General features: G+C 37.4%; 2 protein-coding genes across 13 annotated transcripts in view; one reads left to right on the top strand and one right to left on the bottom strand.

The window, feature by feature from the left end:
- Positions 1-11,378, bottom strand: part of si:dkey-32e23.4 — a 51,242-nt gene extending 39,864 nt beyond the window's left edge. For 2 of the 8 annotated variants that reach the window (XM_021478503.3, XM_073911243.1), the window contains exons 1-3: positions 8,605-8,703; positions 1,817-1,920; positions 1,416-1,557 (exon numbers count right to left, since the gene is read on the bottom strand). In XM_021478503.3, coding sequence (XP_021334178.1) covers positions 1,416-1,557; positions 1,817-1,918 — 244 coding nt within the window. In that variant the 5' untranslated portion in view covers positions 1,919-1,920; positions 8,605-8,703. Of the gene's footprint in view, positions 1-1,415; positions 1,558-1,816; positions 1,921-3,623; positions 3,785-6,187; positions 6,289-8,604; positions 8,704-11,161 lie in introns of those variants that run through there. The other 6 variants (XM_005167365.6, XM_005167366.6, XM_073911241.1 and 3 more) reach the window with 5 other exon arrangements.
- Positions 6,563-22,056, top strand: rab7b (RAB7b, member RAS oncogene family). 5 transcript variants are annotated; one of them, XM_005167363.6, is made up of 6 exons: positions 6,563-6,708; positions 8,656-8,724; positions 11,686-11,812; positions 15,265-15,483; positions 16,146-16,274; positions 18,183-22,056. In XM_005167363.6, exons 2-6 carry the CDS (start codon positions 8,672-8,674, stop codon positions 18,267-18,269), a joined length of 615 nt encoding a protein of 204 aa, XP_005167420.1. In that variant the 5' UTR covers positions 6,563-6,708; positions 8,656-8,671; the 3' UTR covers positions 18,270-22,056. The 5 variants fall into 5 exon arrangements, with proteins under 5 accessions (XP_005167420.1, XP_073765416.1, XP_073765415.1 ...); NM_001002178.1 differs by having other exon boundaries at positions 6,597-6,708; positions 8,653-8,724; positions 18,183-18,727; XM_073909315.1 differs by lacking the exon at positions 15,265-15,483.
- Positions 22,057-23,480: the final 1,424 nt, after the last annotated feature.

The raw sequence follows: 23,480 nt of genomic DNA, 5'->3' as shown, positions 1-23,480 counted from the left end.
GCTCTCCAGGAACAGGGTTGGCCACCCCTGATCTAGAGCCACTGCCCCTCTGCCTCATTGGGAGAGGTGCCGCTTCTCAGCAGCCCCCAACCAAAAACAGCTGCTCAATTGATTGTGTTTAAAAAGGAGTTAATGTAGAAGCTTTAAAAGTAATGAAAGGTGAGAAGGCTAAAGAATTATATGATTTGTTTCTTGAATATGGTTTTATTTAACCCCTTACAGAGCTTCTAATAGATGTCTGCATGGTATGTTGTTATTTATTTATTTTTATTTTGTTTTGTTTTATTAAGTTATTTTGTACATTGTTTTTTTATTTTATTTTATTTTTGTTTGGTTTTGTACTTGATTCACTGTATATCTGACATGTTTTAGTCAGTTTGTGCAAGATTATGTTTGGACTGAGTTTGGCCTAAATAGGGTATATGCCGAAGCATGCTAATGGGACTTTTAATTTGCCAGTAACCTGGGTTAAGTGCTTCCAGCGAACTGTATGCAATGGAAAAACCGGTGCGTTTAAGGTCTGTTTTCTTTCAAAATCAGCGATCTCCATTAGCTGAGTGATATCCAATATAAAGTGGGTCTCAGATTGTACAAGAAGCACTGCATTAAATGACATTTTCCCCGCCATATCTTTATAATATGAGCATTTATTTTACCCCAGTATGTTCAATGGAGCTTCTGCTCTAGCCTGCTGATTCTGACGGGCACGTGCCAGTAAACGACTTTTTGTCTCGTTTTACGCTTGAGCAACTAAATGAATGCCACAGTTTATTTAACTGAATGTTTTTAATTACGTTACAACATCGATGCTGTAAAAGGAACCGTATAAAATGGAAAAAATTTGCAAAAACAGGTCACCGGAAGTTTATCAGCATGGGAAAAACACTAGCTCGGCATATACTCCATTGTTGTTTTTAAAAGGCAAATAAAAATAATAATATTAATTAAAAAAAAAAGCTTTTTCCTAATTAATGCAAAAATGTCAAATAAAATAAAATCAATCACTCTTGATCTACAGAGAGGAACTCTTCTCCTCTTGATCAGCATTGTTTCTTCTGGGTTGTGCAGTTTAATTCACAGAATTTCTACAAAGTGTGTTGTACACTGTAAAATTGCCGACTTTTTTGGTCACATCAATAACGCATGTTTATTTTTCTCATTTAAAATATTTGAAATATTTTTACAGACTGATTTTTTTCTGACCCCGTAACTCTGTGGCTAGTAGTTTTTTTTTTTTTTAAATATAAACTGATGTGTCAATATAATGTTCTGTGTATGCAAATCTCTGAAGTTTTTACAGCAAATGTCACATCCATAAAGCTGGAATTGCACATCCATAAAGCTTGAATTGCACTTATTTTTGTTTGTCAAGTCTAAAACTAATAATAAGAATTTAATTTTTTTAGAGTTGTTACCATTGTCTTGTTTCCGTCTCTCCTCCAGAGGTGGCACGTTCACCAGCTGTAACACTAGAGGGCGACGCGTCACTATTCCTGAACCTCGAGGCAGAAAATCCCGTCCGACCAAACTCTCCAACACTGAGCTCTTCCCACTACTCTGAAGATTCAGAAACAGAGCACATTACAGATCGGATAGGGAGAAAAGTTTTCAGGTGTGATTCCCAGCGCTGTTCCTGGAGGATAAGGGATGTCTCCCTTATCTGAGCCATTAACTTCAGGCTTTAAAGTCTTTTCTTAGGTACTGTTGAGTTGATTCAGGTGTGTTTGATTATGGAGAGGTTGAAAATTTAGAATGTGTACTGTTGGTGTGCCTTCAGGAACAGGGTTGGGAAACACTGCACTATTTCACGGCTCACCTGTGACCCCACGACTACGATCTGAGGAAGCTGGATGATCTCAGCTCCAACTGTGAGGAAGACCTCCTGCAGTCGGTTAATGATGGGAATCAGAGTTTCCATCTCTGCAAGAGAAAGAAAATATCTGTGTCAAGCTGACATACAGTTGAAGGGTTCGAGGAATCATGAGCAAGTAATTTTTCACATTATTTCCCATAATATTTTTTCTTCTGGAGAAAGTCTTGCTTGTTTTATTTCAGCTAGAATAAAAGCAGTTTTTAATTCTTTTAAAACCATTTTAAGGTCAATATTATTAGCCCTCTTAAGCAATATTTAGTTTTGATTGTCTGCAGAACGGGGCGACGCAGTGGCGCAGTAGGTAGTGCTGTCGCCTCATAGCAAGAAGGTCGCTGGTTCGAGCCTCGGCTGGGTCAGTTGGCGTTTCTGTGTGGAGTTTGCATGTTCTCCCTGGATTCGCGTGGGTTTCCTACAGATGCTCCAGTCTCCCCCACAGTCGAAAGACATGTGGTACAGGTGAATTGGGAAGGCTAAATTGTCTGTAGTGAATGAGTGTGTATGGATTTTTCCCAGAGATGGGTTGCAGCTGGAAGGGCATCCACTGCGTAAAACATGTGCTGAATAAGTTGGCGGTTCATTCCACTGTGATTAAGCCGAAAAGAAAATGAATGAATGAATTTCTTTTCAAAACCCGGGGCCTCATAAATAGTGGAAATTTACTTGTTTTAATTTTAATTTAATTTTACATTAATAAGATAAAGGTTCCATTTTTTAGCATGCAGTTTATTTACAAAAACAAACAAAAAAACTAACTAAATGAATCTACAGAAAAAAAATATCTATAGGAAAAGAAAGTGTTTTTAGTTTCAATGCAAGTGACCCATACCCAGGGCCAGACCGAATCTGCGGAAGTTTTTTGCTATTTCTGCAGAGAATTTTGGTAAAAATCTGTGGATATCTGCGGAATTATTTTGGGAGTATAATAACTAAAATCTTAATATGTAAAATAGAAGGTAATACCTTTTAAACTTTTATTTAATGTTTAAATTGCAAATCCAGTTAGATGCACTTTATTTGGTAAACAAAGCAAGTCTCTCAAATAATTTATCTAGTAAAAGACAGAAAATATTACTATACAAACTGCATTGAGCATAAATCAGATGAACATTTTCATATTGGTCAATAATAGTACTGTAATTAATAAAAAAAACTAAATAAATATAGATTTACACACAGAAATCTGCGGAATTCTTTGGAAAATCTGCGGAATTCTGCGCGCGCAGATTCCGTGTGGGCCTACCCAAACCTAAAATTGCTTAGGGCCCCCAAATCACTGAGTCCGATCCCTGATTACAAACAATTTACTGTAAACATGCTGCATTCTGTTATTTTATAGTGAAAAAATGCTCTGAATAACATTATTTTTATTTTAAAATGGAAGGAAATGCCATTAGTAGTATGCAGAATAAACAGTTTACTCAAACACGTAACAATAAATCGCAAATTCAGAGAAATTAAACATTTTCGAGCGTTATTATTGTTATTTTCCATGCTAGCTGTCTCCTCACATGTGTACATGTAATGTTAGCCTATGCAAGACTGAGCAGATGCCCCAAATGGGTTATATGTGCAATGAAATGGCTATAATTTGATAATTAATTCCCTAATATTATTAATTAGCATTTATATTTAATATTACACGACAGACATCATCCCTGTAGGATGTGATGCTGACAGAAGAACAAGGTGACATGACAAGAGAAGCGGTAATAACATTAGCAAAGCCTGTTTCACAAAATAATATCCTTACCGTATCGCGACGTATCGAGCCTTCAGAAATATTACACAATCACTGCGTTAAAGCGCTCGCTGTCATGCTGCAAATGTGGAAAATACAACCTACAATCACAGGAAGACCGACAATATTGAGGTTTCGCTTCTCTGTATGCTGTCAAAGATGAGTCGGGCGTCAGCTACAGGAAATTCGATTGGCTAATAGAATGCTGACGTTCACGTATACGCTTAGCTCATTGGACGAAACACCCATCAATCACAAATATGTCACGGCAGCTTCTCCACGCCCCTTTCCAACATCAGGACCCCAATTTCATCCGTGGGGTTATTCGGCACGGTAAGGATTTTCTCTTATGGAATTACATGAAACATTATAGTTTAAAGAAAGTTTCGAGCCTAATTAGGACATTTGTGTAAAATTATATTACATAGGAAAAACAGATATGAGATAAGGAAGTAGATCGTTATACGTGACGCTTTGAGGAAGTGTGAATGAGTCAGGGGTTAAAAGAACAGAAAAATGTGAAAATCACATGACAGAGGCGATAATATCCTCAGGCAAATAAAAAAAAAATAAAATAAAAAAATCGACTGTTCTGGACTGAAAAAATGCTGCACACAGATCCTTCCGAAAATCGATTACATTAACATAATCCATTGAACATAAAACAAACACAGAATTGTGTTGTTTCAACTTATTTTAAATAAGTAGTTTGAACAAGAAGCAAAAGTCATTATTGAGTGTCTTTCCCCTACTAATTTGATCATATTCGCGTGTTTAAATTGAACATTTTATAACTTCATTAAATTTACTACGTTAATAATTTAATCCACTTTATAAAATTTTGGATTAAAACGAATTATGGATGTACGTTTTATGAATGTATCAATATCTCTGCAAGAGAAATAAAAAAATATCTGTACTAGTAAAAAAAATGATTCAAATATGATTTCTTGGGTTTACTTAAGTTAGGTAATTGTAAACAATTTATTTGGGCTGAATTTATTTATTCATTCATTCATTTTCTTTTCTGCTTAGTCCCTTTATTAATCTGGGGTCACTATAGCGAAATGAACTGCCAACTTATCCAGCACATGTTTTACGCAGCGGATGCCCTTCCAGCTGCAACTCATCACTGGGAAACATCCATACACACTCATTTACAAAAATCAATTTTAGCATACATGACTTCTGACTTGTACACTGAAAAAATTATTCAAAGATGATTCCTTGGATTTACTCAATTTTTTTTACATTAAGTGGTTGTAAACAATTTATTTGTGTTAAATTTAAACAAACAAATTAAGTTGAACATTATTAAATTAAATTTGTTTGTTTAAATTCAACACAAATAAATTGTTTGCAACAGTTCTGCATGCAACACTTTTTTCATATCATAATTTTATTTGATTTATTTTATGAATATTATAATGAAAACCGGCAACCCCATGCAAACACAGGAAGAATATGCAAACTCCACATAAAAACACTAACTGACCCAGCCGAGGCTCGAACCAGCGACCTTCTTGCTGTGAGGCGAATGTGCTACCGACTGCGTTACCGCGACACACTGGGCTGAATTTAAACAAACAAATTAAGTTGAACATTACTACTTTTAATTAGTTTTTTTTTTTAATTCAACACAACTAAACTGCAGACATCATTTTTTGTGTGTGTATTTATTAAGAGAAAAATAAATGCTAATAAAGTTGAATAATCACATGACAGAGGGAATGGACGAAGACCGGAGGTAAAAAAAAAATATCTGTGCTGCACTGTAAAAATGCTGCAAGCAATTCCTTAATGTTGTCACAAAACAAATCGATTACGTTAACTTAATAAATTTTAGAAATGTAAGTAGATTGAACATAAAACAATTAAGTTATCCCCCCCAAAAAACACTTCTATTAAAGCAATTGTGTTGTTTCATCTCATTTTAAATAATTCGATTGAACAAGCAGCAAAAGTAATTTTTGAGTGTGTCTTTCCCCTTTAAATTTGATCATATACACATTCGCACGTTTAAATTGAATGTTTTGTAACTTCATTAAATTGGCCACCTTATTAATTTAATCCACTTTATAAAATTTAGGATTATAACGAATTATGGATGGACATTTTATAAATGTATCAGAATATCTCTGCAAGAGAAATAAAAAAAATATATATCTGTACTAGTGAAAAAAATGATTCAAAGATAAAGGTAAGTGGTTGTAAATAATTTATTTGAGCTGAATTTAAACAAACAAATTAAATTGAACATTACTAAATTTAATTTGTTAGCTTAAATTTAACACAAATAAATTGTCAGAAGAGAAAACAAATTTAAAAAGTTAAATACAAGCAATTCCTTCATGTTGTACAAAACAAATTGGGGGGGGGATTGATTCCCCTAATTAACAATTGATCCCCCCTAAAGTACATCAAAACAAGATGTATAGGGGGCAGCCCTTTGATAGTATGAAATAGCTTTCTTCAATATTAGCTTTCTTAAAAAATAATAATTAAAATTGTATAATATAAACATACATTTGATTTATGAAGAGAAAACAAATACATAAAAAATGGTAATAATGTACAAACTAAGTTAAGTTGTCCTAAAGTGGTTTGATCCATTTTTCCTTCTCGCCATCTTGGAGTCGTTCGAGAACGAGGAAGCAGGGGCTTTTCCTTGCAATGTAAAGTCCGAATCATTTGAACGAATCGGCTCGTTCGAACATTCCAAACAGTTCGCTTGAAACAACTAATTTCGTAGTAAAATACATTTAAGCGCACACATTGTTTATAATATCTACATTTGTGTTGTTAAACGTATTTACAGCGTTGCCTTCTTCATATAGTTTGGAATTACGGTCAACAATTCAAATCTCATTCGAGTCGGTTCGAATGAATCAATAAACAAAACGCGCTCGCGATTCGATCATCAGTATTTTGCGTCAGTCCCTTGTGACTCCAGTCATGTCCTGTTCTGCCAGGAGGAAACACATACTGCTCTTCAACAGCTGATGTGCATCTGGAGCAGCAGAACATTGGTGGTTTTGTGTTGAACCGCTTTTGAGAAGATTCGGACAGCTGCGACGGTAAACGCGAAGAGTTGAAGGTATGTCTCTCTGACTCTTTGTTTTTCTCTCAAAACCTCTCAAGGAGATTGCTGCGTAAAATAATGCGCAATTTACTGCCATATGGGCTGTTATGATTTAGCAAATTCTGAGTATATGTAAATGAATGCTAGGTCAGTGTGTTTGTGTCATCATACCATGTTATGCTACACAAAGTTATTGGTCACACAAAACAGAGTTTGTGGTACATATACAGTAGCTTTGTGGTTTTCACTTCTGTAATACTCACTGAAATACGTTCAGTAATGCATTTATTACAATGTTACTGCCATGTCTTTACCACAGTGACGTCACATGACTCACCGAATCACATGCATTCTGTGTACTTCTGTCACTGCATGAATGCTGAAGGTGTACAGTCATCACTGCTTTTTCCAATTTATTAGCAAATATAGTTTATTCCTAATCATAAGCATCTGTTTCTGTAAAAACAAACTAAATCAATAAAGAATTTAAAAGTCAATTATGGAAATAATTCGATTGGAAAGTAAAAATGAGGTACTTTAATACTCCTTTTGTAATATCTACATATATAAAAGGACCATCTGTGGCTTTGTGTTGGAGAAAATGTGGTAAAATTGGAGATCATATTACCCTCATTTTTTGGGACTGTCCTAAGATTCAAAAATTTTGGAAAAATGTTCAAAAAAAGAAAATAGATATTAGATGCAGAAATACCCCTCGATTCAGTTATGTGCTAACTCCGAGCACTGCCTAATGAAATATTTAATGAAGAAACAAGATTCGTCCTAAGGATATTATTACTGGTTACAAAAAAAAAAAATGATAACAGTACATTGGATGGAAGAAGATCTCCAAAGGTGGCTCAGTGGATTCAGACACTTAAACAGGTTTATATAATGGGAAAAAAATGACTGCATGTCTACAAATGAAGACTGATGTTTTTCTGAAGACGTGGAAAAGTTTCATGACATATTTAGATATGTATATTTAGAGGTTACTTAACCTATTATCACTGTAATTGGATGTAACTACAATGCAACACCATGTAACTTGATGTACAAATGTATCCCCTGTAAGTAATTATGACGGCAATACCTTTTATTTATTTTATATTATTAATATCCTTTAATTGTTTTATTATTATTATTATTTCTTGATATTTTTTTAATTTTATTTTATGTATCCCCTCATGTGTAAGGGGTTTAATTATATATATATATATATATATATATATATATATATATATATATATATATATTGAAAAATCTTAAATAAAAAGATTCAAAAAAGAAACTAAACCAATGATGAATTAGTCTAATAATATCTATTAACTTTCTTTTAACTGCTTTAAAACAGGGCAAGTTTAAATATTACTAATACAATTATGTAAATTATGAGCTTTCATTTTGCAATATATATATATATAAATGTAATATGTTTATTGTTAGTTTGTAATATGATATATAATGTAATATGTTGTAATAATAATGTAATATGTTAATTGTTATTTCTTACAGCCTCTATAATGCCATGTAATGTGTATGTGTGTGTGTGTGTTTGTGTCTGTATTCCATCTAATCCTTTAATATTAAATAGCATTTGTTATTTTCATCAACTAATTCTGTTTCTGAAGCTTAAATTAAAATGATAATATCATGCATTTAAATATGCATATTACTTATATGGAGTAAGTCATTGGCTCATAAAGTGTAAACAGCCACAAGCCTGTATTTTGAAACAACCATGCTGCTTTACAATATAAACATCTGCATTTGTGAAGGATCGCAGTACATCAATCACCCCTTCATAAGTCTAATAATTACATTTGTTATTTAAATATATATATATATATATATATATTTGCTGATTTAAATTACAGTATGACGGAAATAGTGGTTACAGTTGAGGTTTACCTGCGTTAATTAAACGACTGTCCACCTCTAATATCCTTTTCTTCTTAGCAGTGTCCTTCCACACAACATGGCTTCCCGTAAAAAGGTCCTCCTCAAAGTGATCATCCTAGGGGATTCTGGGTAAGTGTTTTGTTCAGCATTCCTGCAGTATCAGTGACGTTTAGATTGTTTTAATCAGTTGCTTCTGCCAATTGCTTATCAGCAGTGACACTTTGTCCTTTTAATGTATATTCAAAGCAGCTGCACATGCATAGACGCTATCAGTGTGACATAACTCACAGAATCTGCTCAGTCACTGCTGATGGACAATCACAGTAACTTTGAACACTACTGGATCACTTATTACTGTTAAAGAGCCTCTACAGTGCTGCTATTTTGAAGGGTACTACAATACGTTCACAAAGAAACTCCGTCATTCATTTTCCTTCGGCTTAGTCCCTTTATTCATCTGAAGTCACCACAGCGGAATGAACCGCCAACTTATCCAGCATATGTTTCAACCTAGTACTCTTGAGACATCCACAAACACTCATTCACACTCATACACTACGGCCAAGTTTCTTTAATTCACCCATAGTGCATGTGTTTGGGCTGTGGGGGAAACCAGAGCACCCGGAGGAAACCCACGCCAACACTGCACATGCAAACTCTACACAGAAATGCCAACTGACCCAGCTGGGACTCAAACCAGCGACCTTCATGCTGTAAGGCGATGGTGCTAACCACTGCGTCGCCACCTTGCCCAGAAGCTCTTTCATTTTATCATAATATTAATCGCAGCATCAACACTTTTATTTATTTATCTAGCGTCTAAAACAGCTGGTTCAAGGATTTGTTTTCTCCAAACTCCGCCTTTCTGGAAGCTTGATCTGCTCTGATTGGTTAGTTGGCCCAGTTTGTTGTGATTGAGTGAAAACCAATATCATATCTGAATATAAGCTCTTCCAGAGCACTTGTAAACACAGAAAGAAATGATTTAAGCTAAGCTAAGCTAAAAGTGCTGCTGCTAGATCCAGAGATCAGATTCAAAAAGAGTAGAAACTCGAACTCAACTGTAACTCTACGGTGACTTTTTATTTAGGCTATTGCTAATAAGCCTTTATTGTTTTAAAGTAGTATGTTTCTTTAATGCAGGGGTCACCAAACTTGCTCCTGGAGGGCCGGTGTCCTGCAGATTTTAGCTCCAACCCTAATCAAACACACCTGAACAAGCTAATCAAGGTCTTACTAGGTATACTTGAAACATCCAGGCAGGTGTGTTGAGGCAAGTTGGAGCTAAACCCTGCAGGGACATCGGCCCTCCAGGACCGAGATTGGTGACCCCTGCTTTAATGACTCATTTCTGACAGTAAGGAATCTTTAGTGGATCAATGACATTTGCATAAGACTGACCTTAAATAAACTGAATCCTAGCAGTTTTAATCGAGCTAGAACTGCACCAGCATTATACACTCCTTTCCTACCTGCCTGAATTGCTGGAATGTTCCACAAATTGAAATATTCAACCCAGGCTCATTCTGAAAACGTAGTCCAGCGGACGTTTCTGGAGACCGCGAAATACGTCCCGGGAGGTACGTATTTGTGCAGTTTTTGTTTTCGCGAATCCGCCTGAGGCTGCTGTGTGTGCTTTTTCGCATCTCGAACGTCTCTCACGAGTGCCGTTCGCACTCGCGCTGTTCTTGCGTCAACCCACCAGAGGCCGCTGTCTGATGATTGACTGCGCGACCGGCCAATCGGCTGACCCACCCTCCTCCTTCCCTGAACCCAACCAGTTTTACAGATTGACCCAACCCAAGCTCATTCTGGAAACGTAGCCCCGCGGACGTTTCTGGAGACCGCGATTTACGTGGCCGGAGGTACGTAAAGGCCGCGTTTGTTTTTTTTCGAGCGAACGCTGCGGGGCGGTGTGGCGCCACTCCGCCCCTCCTCTTCGCGCTCGCTGGCCGACGGCTTGCCTCCGAGTGTAGGGCATTCCCGACGCAATCAGTTTTTCCGCCTAGCTCACAGCGTTGCGTCGGCGGAGCGGAGGCCCCGGACAAGGAGGAGGAGGAGCCGACCGCGGTGGACGACGACTGGGATCGAGTCCGGGGAACAGCAGGTTCCGGAAATCAGGTAAGACGAAAAACGGAATCCGAAAAATAAGGGCGAGAACGCGGCGGGATACGAAAACGCGGTCGAAATCGAAGACGAGGGCTTTTGCTTTTTTTTTTCCCCCCGATCTGGCGGCTTTTCGCGCGAGAACAGCGAAAAAGAGCACACAGCGGCCTCTCGCGGATCCGCGAAAACAAAAAAAATGCTCGAATACGTACCTCCCGGGACGTAAATCGCAGTCCGCAGAAACGTCCGCGGGGCTACGTTTCCACAATGAGCCCGGGTTGGATTGACCCGCCTGCCCGCTCACTTCCCTAAACCCGAGCAACAATTTAGAAAAGCCGTCTAGAAAAAGAAAAGCCCTCGTCTGTTTTTTTTTTTTTTTACCACGTTTTCGGATTTCACCACGTTCTCACCCTGTTATGAACTCGTTCGCTTTATTTTTTGGATTCTGTTTTTGTCTTACCTGGTTTCTGGAACCGCTCTTCCCCCAACTCGAACCCGGACGCCTTTGTCAACTCCTCCTCTCTGTATCTGAAGTCCGCCCACGCACATGATGAGCTGACCATACAAACTGACTACAGCGGGAAAGCCCTCCACACGGAGGTAAGCGGTCAGCCGGCAAGCGCGAAAGGGAACGGCGTCATACCGCCCTGTATCGTTCGCTTAAAAAAATTAAATGCAGCCATACGTACCTCCCGGGACGTATTTCGCGGTCTCCAGAAACGTCCGCTGGACTACGTTTTCAGAATGAGCCTGGGTTGGAAATATTATGGCTTTTACTTGTTTCTTCATCTATGTTATGCAGCTTTGATAACTTCTTTTTATTAGGAGTCCATTAATCTGCACTTTACAGATCATTTACACTGTCACACAGGTCAAATACACACAATATTAAACTTTAATGTCTTAAAAAAAGGAGTATGTTGACCTCAAATGTCATTAAAATATTGTTCACTTAATTTTATTTGTCTTGTTTGTCTTTGGCAGAGTTGGGAAGACCTCTTTGATGAACCAGTATGTGAATAATAAGTTCAGTAATCAGTATAAGGCCACCATTGGTGCAGACTTTCTGACAAAGGAGGTGATGGTGGACGACAGACTGGTGACCATGCAGGTTTGCATTCATGTATATTTAATCAGCCGTTCCGCAGTTTTGGAATTGGCTTTTTGTGGAAGGAGATCAGTAGCTTCATTCAGCAAGGATGAAATTAGTTGTTTAAAAGTGACCATGAATGCATTTATCGGTAACACCAACCCAAAGTTGAGCCTGTTAACATTAGTTAATGGCAAAGTGAGTTAACATGAACAAACAAACAGTATTTAGCTTCAATAACTTTAACTAACATTTACAAAGATGAATAAATACCATAATAAATGCATTAGTAATTGTTTGATCATGTGAATAAATACATTAACATTAATTAATGGACCATTATTTTAGTGTTACGCATTCATTATGTTATAAAACATTACTGTTTCCATTTTTCAATACATTTTATATATTAGACCTGGTTGTTTATCAAGTGAATTATTAGCTTACCCTACAATATTGACTGTTTATGGATAATAATAATTGATAAAAAAGAAATGTATTTTTTTTATATTTAGAATATAACAACAAAATAAACGCGCACATATCTCGAAAAGAAATGTCTGGGTCGTACTTCATCATTTAATACAAAAGTTTACCCTTAGGTCAAATAAATGTGTTAATATTATTTTCATTTAGTTTGTGTAAGCAATGGTTTAAAAATAATAAAATAATTAGTGGTTTCTTTCAATATATATACAGTTATTATTAGATTTTTAAATTTTTAAATATTTCCTAAATTATGTTTAAGAGAGCAAGGATATTTTCACAGTATTTCCTATAATATTTTTTCTTCTGGAGAAAGTCTTATTTGTTTTATTTCGGCTAGAATAAAAGCAGTTTTACATTTTTTATGAACAATTTTAAGGTCAAAATTATTAGCCCCTTTAAGCTATATATTTTTTTTCGACTGTCTACAGAACAATCAGAGACCATCGTTATACAATAACTTGCCTAATCACCATAACCTGCCTAGTTAACTTAATTAACCCAGTTAAGCCTTTAAATGTCACTTTAAACTGTATACAAGTGTCTTGAAAAATATCTAGTCAAATATGATTTACTGTCATCATGGCAAAGATAAAAGAAATCAGTTATAAGAGATGAGTTAAAACTATTATGCTTAGAAATGTGTTAAACAGAAATTGGGAAAAAATAAACAGGGGGCTAATTATTTGGGGGGGGGGGGGTAATATATCTGACTTCAACTGTGTATTATTAGTATTATATACACTGTGTATATTGTATTAGTAGTTTTTTTTAATAAAATGATTCATTAAAAAATTATGTTTGATATATATATATATATATATATATATATATATATATATATATATATATATATATATATATATATATATATTTATTTATAGTTTTGTATGTATGTATGTATGTATGCATGAATATGTGAAAAAAATATTTAAAATTAAAAAAATTTACTTGATTTTTTAGTTAAATACTAAATATTCATTGAGAAATTAAGGTATCAAAAGTTTTTTTTTTCATGTTACTCAGGACATACGAAATCAGCATCAGTAGTTACATGCTTACAACAGTATAATAACTGTGGATCTCTCAAAAGCAAATGTCTGGGTCGAACTTCAAAAAATACAAAAAAAAGGAAATTAAGTTTAACTTCAGGTCAGATAACTGCGATAATATTATTACGTTTGTGTAAGCCGTTGTACTGAAACATACTCATTTATTTTCCTTCAGCTTGATCCCTTTATTCATCAGGGGTCGCCACAATGGAATGAACCGCCAACTAAAAAAATATATATACACACATAGTTGAAGTCACAATTATTAGCCCCACTGTTTATTTTTTTCCCCGATCTCTGTTTAACTGAGAGAAGATTTTTTCAGCACATTTCTAATCATAATAGTTTTATTAACTCATTTCTAATAACTGATTTCTTTTATCTTTGCCATCATGACTGTAAATAATATTTTACTAGATATTTTTCAAGACACCTCTATACAGCTTAAAGTGACATTTAAAGGCTTAACTAGGTTAATTAGGTTAACTAGGCAGGTTAGGGGAATTAGGCAAGTTATTGTATAACGATGGTTTGTTCTGTAGACAGTCGGAAAAAAGTAGCTTAAAGGGGCTAATAATTTTGACCTTAAAATGGTGTTTAAAAAATTAAAAACTGCTTTTATCCTAACCGAAATAAAATAAATAAGACTTTCTCCAGAAGAAAAAATATTATCAGACATACTGTGGAAATCTCCTTGCTCTGTTAAACATCATTTAGGAAATATTTAAAAAAGAAAAAGAAAAAAATTCAAAGGGGGGAAAATAATTCAACTGTACAGTATATTCAACTGGGGCATATAAATTCAACTGTATGTCTAATAATTTTCACTTGTAATAAAAAAAAAAATTAAAGCATCAAAAGGATTTTTTATGCAACATAGGACATACAGAATGAACATTTTGACTATTTTGTCTCATTTAGTGAATTATAATATTTATTTAAAAAAAAAAAAGCCAATTTTATCCTTCCATGCTTATAGCAATATAATAACAGTGATTTTACCTATTAAATATACCTTTTTAAATCTGCTGATCAAATACAAGAGGCCAGCCTGTTTGGCAGATGATGTAATTTCCTTAACAACCATTATTTTGTGAACAAAGCCTGACAGCAGTCATGTGATGTGGTTAAAGTTCTGTGTAATAAACTCGCAGCCAATCATTCATTCTCATGCAAATGTTTCTCTCATCCTTCAGTGGTCATGTGAGAAAAAAAGTCACATTTAGTGACGTCTGGTAATCCCCGTGGTATTTTCTCCACATGCACAGTTCATGTTTACTTGTCAGTGAATGTCGTAACCTGTTTGACTGGTCATGTGATGTAGATGCCTAGACAAGCAGCACTTGGGAAATCATTGGCAAAGAAGTGACTCCCCAAATTATTATTTTTAAATGATGAATACTGTGCTGGGCGTCACGGTGGCGCAGTGGATAGCACGATCGCCTCACAGCAAGAAGGTCACTGGTTTGAGCCTCGGCTGGGTCAGTTGGCATTTATGTGTGGAGTTGGCATGTTCTCCCCTTGTTTGCTCCGGGTGCTCGGGTTTCCCCAACAGTCCAAACACATGTGCTATAGGTGAATTGAATAAACTAAGTGGGCCATAGTGTGTGTGAATGTGTATGGGTGTTTCCCAGTACTGGGTTTAAACTGGAAGGGCATCTGCTGTGTAAAACTTATGCTGGATAAGTTGGCGGTTCATTCCACTGTGGCATAAAAAAGGGACTAAGCTGAAAAAAATGAATGAATACGCTGCTGAATTATGAGTTTTTATAGCACATTTTAAACACAACACTAGTGCTCAAATAAGCCACGCCCACTGTTTTCACATTTATTACTTCCTTTTTCTAGGAACTGCGACTCAACATGAAATTTAAAAAATGGTCGCAGCTTCCGGTTCATGCGGAGTTAATGTAACGATGTTGTTTGTGCCTGTAGATTTGGGACACAGCCGGTCAGGAGCGGTTTCAGTCTCTGGGCGTGGCCTTCTACAGAGGGGCGGACTGTTGTGTGCTGGTGTACGATGTCACGGCGCCCACCACGTTTAAGACTCTGGACAGCTGGAGGGACGAGTTTCTCATTCAGGCCAGTACAAGCGACCCGGAGAACTTCCCCTTTGTTGTGCTGGGCAACAAAATCGACCTGGACAACCGACAGGTCAGTAGGAGACGATGAAAACGTCAACATTTCCCCCAAATCCAAAACACATTATTCACTTACAGCTGAAGTCAGAATTATTAGCCCCATCCGCTGCGTAAAAGCGTGCTGGATAAGTTGGCGGTTCATTCCGCTGTGGCGACCCCGGACTAATAAAGGGACTAAGCCGAAAAGAAAATGAATGAATGAATGATATATATGAACTTGTTTCATTCATTCATTTTCTTGTCGGCTTAGTCCCTTAATTAGTCCGGGGTCGCCACAGTGGAATGAACCGCCAACTTATCCAGCAAGTTTTTACGCAGCGGATGCACTTAAAGCCACAACCCATCCCTGGGAAACATCCACACACACAAACTCACACACTACGGACAATTTAGTCTACCCATTTCACCTGTACCGCATGTCTTTGGACTGTGGGGGAAACCGGAGCACCCGGAGGAAACCCACGCGAGCGCAGGGAGAACATGCAAACTCCACACAGAAACGCCAACTGAGCCGAGGTTCGAACCAGCGACCTTCTTGCTGTGAGGCGACATCACTACCTACTGCGCCACTGCCTCGCCATATGAACTTGTTTGCCATATGTAATTTGCATATATGCATTTGCATGTTTTCTCTACAGGATTTCACCCTAACACTTTGCTTTGTATTTTGAGCAGGTATCGACAAAGCGAGCACAAGCGTGGTGTCAGAGTAAGAACAACATCCCCTATTTTGAGACCAGCGCCAAAGAAGCCATTAATGTGGAACAGGCCTTCCAGACCATCGCTCGCAATGCGCTTAAACAGGTAGAAGAACATTCTAGAACTGTTATTGTTGTTGTTGACGAAAGAGAGTAAGTAATACAGTGTTTGAATGACATACAGTTGAAGTCAGAATTCATTATTAGCCCTCCTGTGAAAGTCTTTCAAACATTTCCCAAACGATGTTTAACAGAGCAAGGACATTTTCACAGTATGTCTGATAATATTTTTTCTTCTGGAGAAAGTCTGATTTGTTTTATTTTAGCTAGAATAAAGGCAGTTTTTAACTTTTTAAAAACTATTTTAAGGTCAATATTATTAGCTCCTTTAAGCTATATTTTTATTTGATTGTTTACAGAACAAACCACTGTTATACAATGACTTTCTTAGGCCATGTCTACACTAAAGCCTGATTAATACTTCTGCGTCAAGTGACCGGCGTAACCCACGGCGCATGCAACGCGCGTGGCTGTGCATTTATACTTCTGCGCGCTGTCTCTGTTGGTCTGCATTAACACTTCCGAAACGCTAGTTGGCAGTGAGGTGTAAATCTTCCTCTGTGTCGAGTTTCTTCGCTGCAATTTTGCTTTTCCTGAACACTTCCTGGATGTACAAGTGGCTCAAACTCGCTCATTTTGAAGCAGGAACCGGCGGACGTGCAACAACTTTAACTATGAGGTAAACACAAAACAAAACTTTTCATCCGGAGCTCCTTCATGGGACTCCACACTTGTAAACAATCGCTCGCGCCATTCGCGCGGCTCTCGGTTCCGCCCCGACTCGTCAGCGGTACCAAGCCGACCAATCACAGAGCTTGCGCTACGCGTTGTTGCGATGTGTAGTTACATTTTTTGAGAGGTGCACGTCAGTGCTGTGCGAAGGGCTATGCGTCAGTGCCGTAGCATACGCCGGTGTTTGGCGCAGAAGTATAAATCAGCCTTAATCCGGATAAATTTGAAAACGGGGTTTTCCTCTAAAAGCGCATCACGTCTACACTGTCGTTTCTATTCGTTTTCCAAAACTTTGTCATCCACACTGAAACAACTACAAATGCTTTCAACCTGTACTGCGCATGCGTGAAGCGTAAGACGCTTCGGCAAGCGTCATTTCCGCCTGACGTTTATTTTCTTTCCGGCTCTTTGAAACGTTGCGGCAAAATGTCAAGGAAATGCACAGAGTTTTTTAAATGGACTGATAATGAAGTAGAGTTGCTTCTTCGAGTAACACATGAATACAAAGTTGCAAAAGAGAGTGAAAATGTAGACTGGGAGACGTGCCAAAACAAATACGCCGATAAACTGGACCGCTTTAAAGAACAGTATCCTGCTGATGACGCTGCTTACCCTCGCAGTAAGGACCTCACCAAAATCATGATCACAACGAAATTAAAGTAAACAAATTAGTAACATGACTGTGTCACATGACAAAAAAACGCATCATCGTTTTCGAAAGACTCCGTTTTCACAGTCTACACTACGACACGAAAACAGCGTTTTCAAATTCATCCACTTTGGAGACCGTTTTCAAAAAGATATGTTTTTGTTTCCTAAAAACGCCTCTCAGTGTGAACGGAAAGGCAAAGCGGAGACAAAAATATGCGTTTTTAAATGAAAACGCATAAGTGTGGACATGGCCTTAATTTACCTAGTTAAGCCTTTAAATGTCACTTTAAGCTGAATACTAGCATCTTGAAAAAATCTAGTCATGATGGCAAAGATAAAAGAAATCAGTTATTAGAGATGAGTTATTAAAACTATTATGATTAGAAATGTGTTGAAAACAATCTTCTCTCCGTTCAACAGAAATTAGGGACAAAAATAAACAGGGGGCTAATAATTCTGACTTCAACTTTAGATGAGTAATAAAGGTTATCATCATTAACTAATTTATTCTTTCATAAGATGTTTAGTGACTTTATTGCTTGCGTAAACACTGAAATAAATAAACTTTCAGGAGTCGGTGGACAAATATGATTTCCCGGACGAGATCAAACTAGGAAACGACAGACCCATGTCTAACGGTGAAGGCTGCAGCTGCTGAAGGAAAACAATGAAGCTGTGGAGGGACGAGAAACAGCCAACATGAGAAAGGGAAAGATCCAGGCCAGTCTTTCCTAAAGCCCCCTTTAACTCCTTTGAAAACTGCAGGGTATCAAATGCCACGTGTGACTATTGAACATCTATTTTCTTGCTGAACTCCAAGTTACGTGGAAGAAGTATGGAGGAGCAGGAAGAGCTGTATATCCTCTGACAAGTTCTACTATCACTACAGCTGCCCAAGTATTTGTGTCACTACTCCTGCTGTCAGATTGCGTTTATTTTCTCTGAAAATCCAGCCTGATCTCATAAAGAAACGTAACTATTTTATGTACTGTCAGACAAGTGGCTAATTCTACTAAGATTACTTTAAGGCAAGCAATTTTACTCAGCGGCCATCTTTGAAATGCCTCTTAAGCAGTTCTGTTTGAATGTGGAAACATTAAATTCTCCAAAACTGTTTGCCAAGTGACTAATTTGAACGTATTCATAAAATTTTATTAGTATAAAAATCTAACATTATTAAAGAGTGGCCTGCCCCCAACCCTAACCTTAACCCTACTAAAATTTCTTTAAGGCAAGTCATTTTACATGGCGGCCATCTTTAAAATGCCTCTCAGGCAGTTCTGTTTGAATGTGGAAACATCGAATTCTACAAAACTGTTTGTCAAGTGGCTAATTTGTATGAATTCATATGATTTTGTTAATATTAAAATGTAACATTTTTAAAGAGTGGCCAGCCCCGAACCCTTACTTTAATCCTACTAAGATTCCTTTAAGGCACGTAATTTCACTTGGTGGCCATCTTTGAAATGCATCTCGGGCAGTTTTGTTTGAATGGGGAAACATCAAATTCTTCAAAACAGTTTGCCAAGTGACTAATTTGTATAAATACGTATGATTTTATTAGTATGAAAATGTTACATTTTTGACAAGTGGCCTGCCCACAACCCTAACCTTAACCCTTCTAAAATTCCTTTCAAGGAAACTAACTTCACTCTGCGGCCATCTTTGAAACGCCTCTCAGGCAATTTTGTTTGAATGTGGAAACACCAAATTCTCCAAAACTGTTTGTTAAGTGACTAATTTGTATAAATTCATACGATTTTATTAGTATAAAAATTTTACATTTTTAAAGAGTGGCCTGCCCCCAACCCTAATGCCCCATTCACACGGGGCTTCAGCGTCAACGCTTGACAGAGGGCGTGTCTGAAGTTGAGGCTGACGCAATCATCATAGCAGCGTCAGCCAATGAAATTAGTCATCAATAGGCCACTGTCTGAGCTGGTGTATTTGCATACATCGATCTGATTGGCTGACACTTCCGTGGGCGCTTGAAAAGTTGAGCTAGTCCCAGCTTCTGTAGTGAGCAACGCCTCTGAAGCGGTGCCGACGGATCCACAATGCAGTTTGGCAACGCCTGACATCACCCATTCAAAGTGAATGGGAAAAAAAATTCATCTAAGGCAAGTAATTTTACTCGGCGGCCATCTTTGAAACGCCTCCTGGGCAAGTCTGTTTGAATGAGGAAACTTCAAATTCTCCAAAGCTGTTTGCCGAGGGACTAGTTTGTATGAATTTATTAGTATAAAGAAAGTAACATTATTGAAGAGTGGCCTCCCCCCAACCCTAACCTTAACCGTACTAAAATTCCTTTAAGGCAAGTAATTTCACTCGGCGGCCATCTTTGAAACGCTTGTTGAGCAGTTCTGTTTGACTGGGGAAACATCAAATTCTCCAAAGCTGTTTGCCAAGCTTACGTTCATATTTGGAATCATGAATAAAATTAAACAACTGTCTCAAATAGTGTTCAAAACACACAAAGTCTGCTTGTTTTTATCTAATGCGCACTCAAAGGAAACAAGATCATGACACCAACCTCCTTTAATGTCAGTTTCTGTTTACATCTTAAGCCTGATTTATACTTCTGCGTCAGGTGACCGGCGTAACCCACGGCGCAGGCAACGCGCGTGGCTGTGCATTTATACTTCTGCGCGCTGTCTCTGCCGGTCTGCATTAACACTTCCGAAACGCTAGTTGGCAGTGAGGTGTAAATGTTCCTCTGTGTCAATTTCTTCGCTACTTTTTTGCATTTCCTGAACACTTCCGGGATGTACAAGTGGCTCAAACTCGCTCATTTTGAGGCAGGAACCGGCGGACGTGCAACAACTTTAACTATGAGGTAAACACAAAACAAAACTTTCCATCCGGAGCTCCTTCACGGGACTCCACACTTGTAAACAATCGCTCGCGCGGCGTCGCGCCATTCGCGCGCCTCTCAGTCCCGCCCAGACTCGTCAGCGCTACCAAGCCGACCAATCACAGAGCTTATGCTACGCGTCGTTGCGACGTGTAGTTACATTTTTTGAGAGGTGCACGTCAGTGACGGCGATGGCCACGGCGAAGGGCTATGCGTCAGCGCCGTAGCATACGCCGGTGTTTGACGCAGAAGTATAAATCAGGCTTTACACAATATCATCCTCAAAATAATGTCTTGTCTGATTGTTTTGGTCTTCTGAAGTAATTCCCAGCTTATTATTGATGGCAAATCTCCAAAAATGACAGCGGCCTCCTTGTTTACAAGTTACAAAAATCTCCGTCATTGAGATTTGCAGGACTTATACTGTACATTGCATACAGATTACAAAACCAGAGTACATTTGTTTTCAAGTGTAGTTGGTTTGTTTAAAACACAAGATTTTAAGCTTTATGTAGCTTTAATTTTCTTGTCTGTAAGGCAAGTATTCACTGAGATTCCCATTGTAAAAAACGCAGAGTTCCACACAACTCCTTCATGTTGACTCAACACAAATCGATTGTGTTAACCTATTTTTTTTTTTTTTTACAGATTTAAGTGGATTGAACATAAAACAATTAAATAGTTTCCAGAAAAATCTTAAGGATTGTGAACTAATTTTATATAAGTAATTTAAACAAGAAGCAAGTCATATTTTGAGTGCCAGGGGGATTGGTAACTTTGTAAAGAACACTGGACAGAACTCCTCCCCTGAAGAATTTTCAGCCTGTAGTGATCATTGATTGGCTCCTTTACCTGAAGGCGGGGCTTCATTCGCCAAATGTGAACATACGTTTTTCTCCATTCAAAACTATACAAGTGACAAGAGTATTCCTACTAAACTGTATGAATAAGATCATACAAGTTTATACGAGTTAGCCACTAAATGAAAAAGTTACGAATTGCTGTGAGATTGCGTTGGAAAATGCTAGTTCATTGTGCCTTTATATTTTGTAACTTTTGGTTTTTATTATTGGTGACCAGTTCACTCCTTTGCTAAATGCTTTGTTTTAAAATCAGCTATTATAAATGTAATAGGGCTGGGAAATTAACTAATTATAAATATTTAAAAACAAGAAAAAAAAAGTATAAACGATTTTTTTGTGATCAATTTTAGAGTAAAATGTTTTTTTTTTCCAGAATCATGTCACAATTATGATTTAGAATTATATTGATATTTTGCAAACTTTTAAATGTTTCAGGGAAAAAAATGTAATAAATAAACGCACGTACAGTAATTGTTTATTATTGTGAAAATACAAATCATATTTCTTCTGTGTGCAAATTAGGGAAAACACAAGCCTTGTTTTTTTAAATATATTTTTACCGTATTTTACTTGTTTAAAAATAGGTTTTACATTTTTTTCAATAAGTATAATACGATAAAAATAAGGTTATATTAATTGATGTATTAACCAACATGAACATCACATTTATTGCAGTATTTATTCATCGTTGTTTACGTTAATGAAAATAAAGTGGTTTGTTTATTCATTCCTTTTCTTCACTGCTTAGTCCTTTTATTAATCTGGAGTCACCACAGCGGAATGAACCACCAACTTAGCCAGCATATCAGCAGATGCCCTTCCAGCTGCAACCCATCACTGGGAAACACCCATACACACTCAATCCCACACATACACTACGGCCAATTTAGCTTACCTAATTCACCCACACCTCATGTCTTTAGACTTGTGGGGGAAACCGGAGCGCCTGGAGGAAACCCAACACGTGGAGAACATGCAAACTCCACACAGAAATGCCAACTGACCCAGCCGAGACTCAAAACAGCGACCTTCTTGCTGTGAGGTGACATCGTTACCTACAGCGCAATATTCTTCCACCATTTGAACTACAACTCCCACCAGGCATCAAACACGCACACCTGTTCTGGTTCTCCATTGATTACACACACAGCTTGGAGCTGCTCAAGAACTGATTACTCAGACTTTATAGACTGCTCACTTTGTCACGCACATTGCTGAGTGTTGTTTGGTTTATACCCTGTAACATAACGAAGCAGTTTCCTGGTTTAGCCTCTCTGTGTTGGACCCTTGCCTTGTTCTTTTGTTTACGTTGTCTGCCACCTGCATTCGCCTATGACCTGACTACGCTTCTGGATTCTCTTGTGTGTACCTGTTTGCTCCTGTTTCTAAGCAGCTATGCCTGCCTGCCTGACTGACTGACTACTTAATAAAACTGTGCGTGGATCCTCATCTCCATTGCCAGCATCCTTCAGCCACAACATGCTATTTTGCAGATTTTTGTCTTTGTTAATTGCAGTCTTGGATGTGTCAATGATAAACAACACTATTTATTTTGAGGCAATCATATTTTTTTATGTAGTGTTAGACTTGAAAACACTCGGGCCTATAATAGACAAAAAAAAAGAGGAATGAAGTGAGTATTTTTATTATACTTCAGTATTATTAAAACCATCTAGTCACCATCTAGTAAAAAATGGTAAGAGTTAACATTTTTTAAGTCTCTTCAGCCACAAATATTGCATTGTTTTATAGTTACATGGCACTGCGGATAAAACTGCGCATTGAGGACATTTTTGTCCTGAAAAGATTCTGAAACTTTTTTTATACCAAGTGTAAAATTGTTTTTTTAACGGAAGTGAGGATGAATTAAAGGTGCAGGATGTAAGTTTGACACCCAGTGGTTGAACTAGGTATTGCATTCCTGGATCAAAACACACTCAAGCACAGGTTGCCAGATTGAGGACCAACGTAGCCTGACTATTGAGCCTAAAAGCTCATTTAAATCATGTTCTAAATAAAAGCAACGGCACGCGATAAAAGGAAGATTTACCATAATAAATGGAGTGTTTGTCTTAACCAACATCACGCATTGATATTAGAAACTACATTTTATTTATTATAGCTGAAAAACACTGACAATGATCTCCTCAGG

This window comes from Danio rerio, chromosome 8 (assembly GCF_049306965.1).
Source record: "Danio rerio strain Tuebingen ecotype United States chromosome 8, GRCz12tu, whole genome shotgun sequence".
Classification (NCBI taxonomy): domain Eukaryota; kingdom Metazoa; phylum Chordata; class Actinopteri; order Cypriniformes; family Danionidae; genus Danio; species Danio rerio.
Note: the sequence above shows the minus strand (reverse complement) of the source record. Positions and strands in the feature narration are given on the sequence as shown.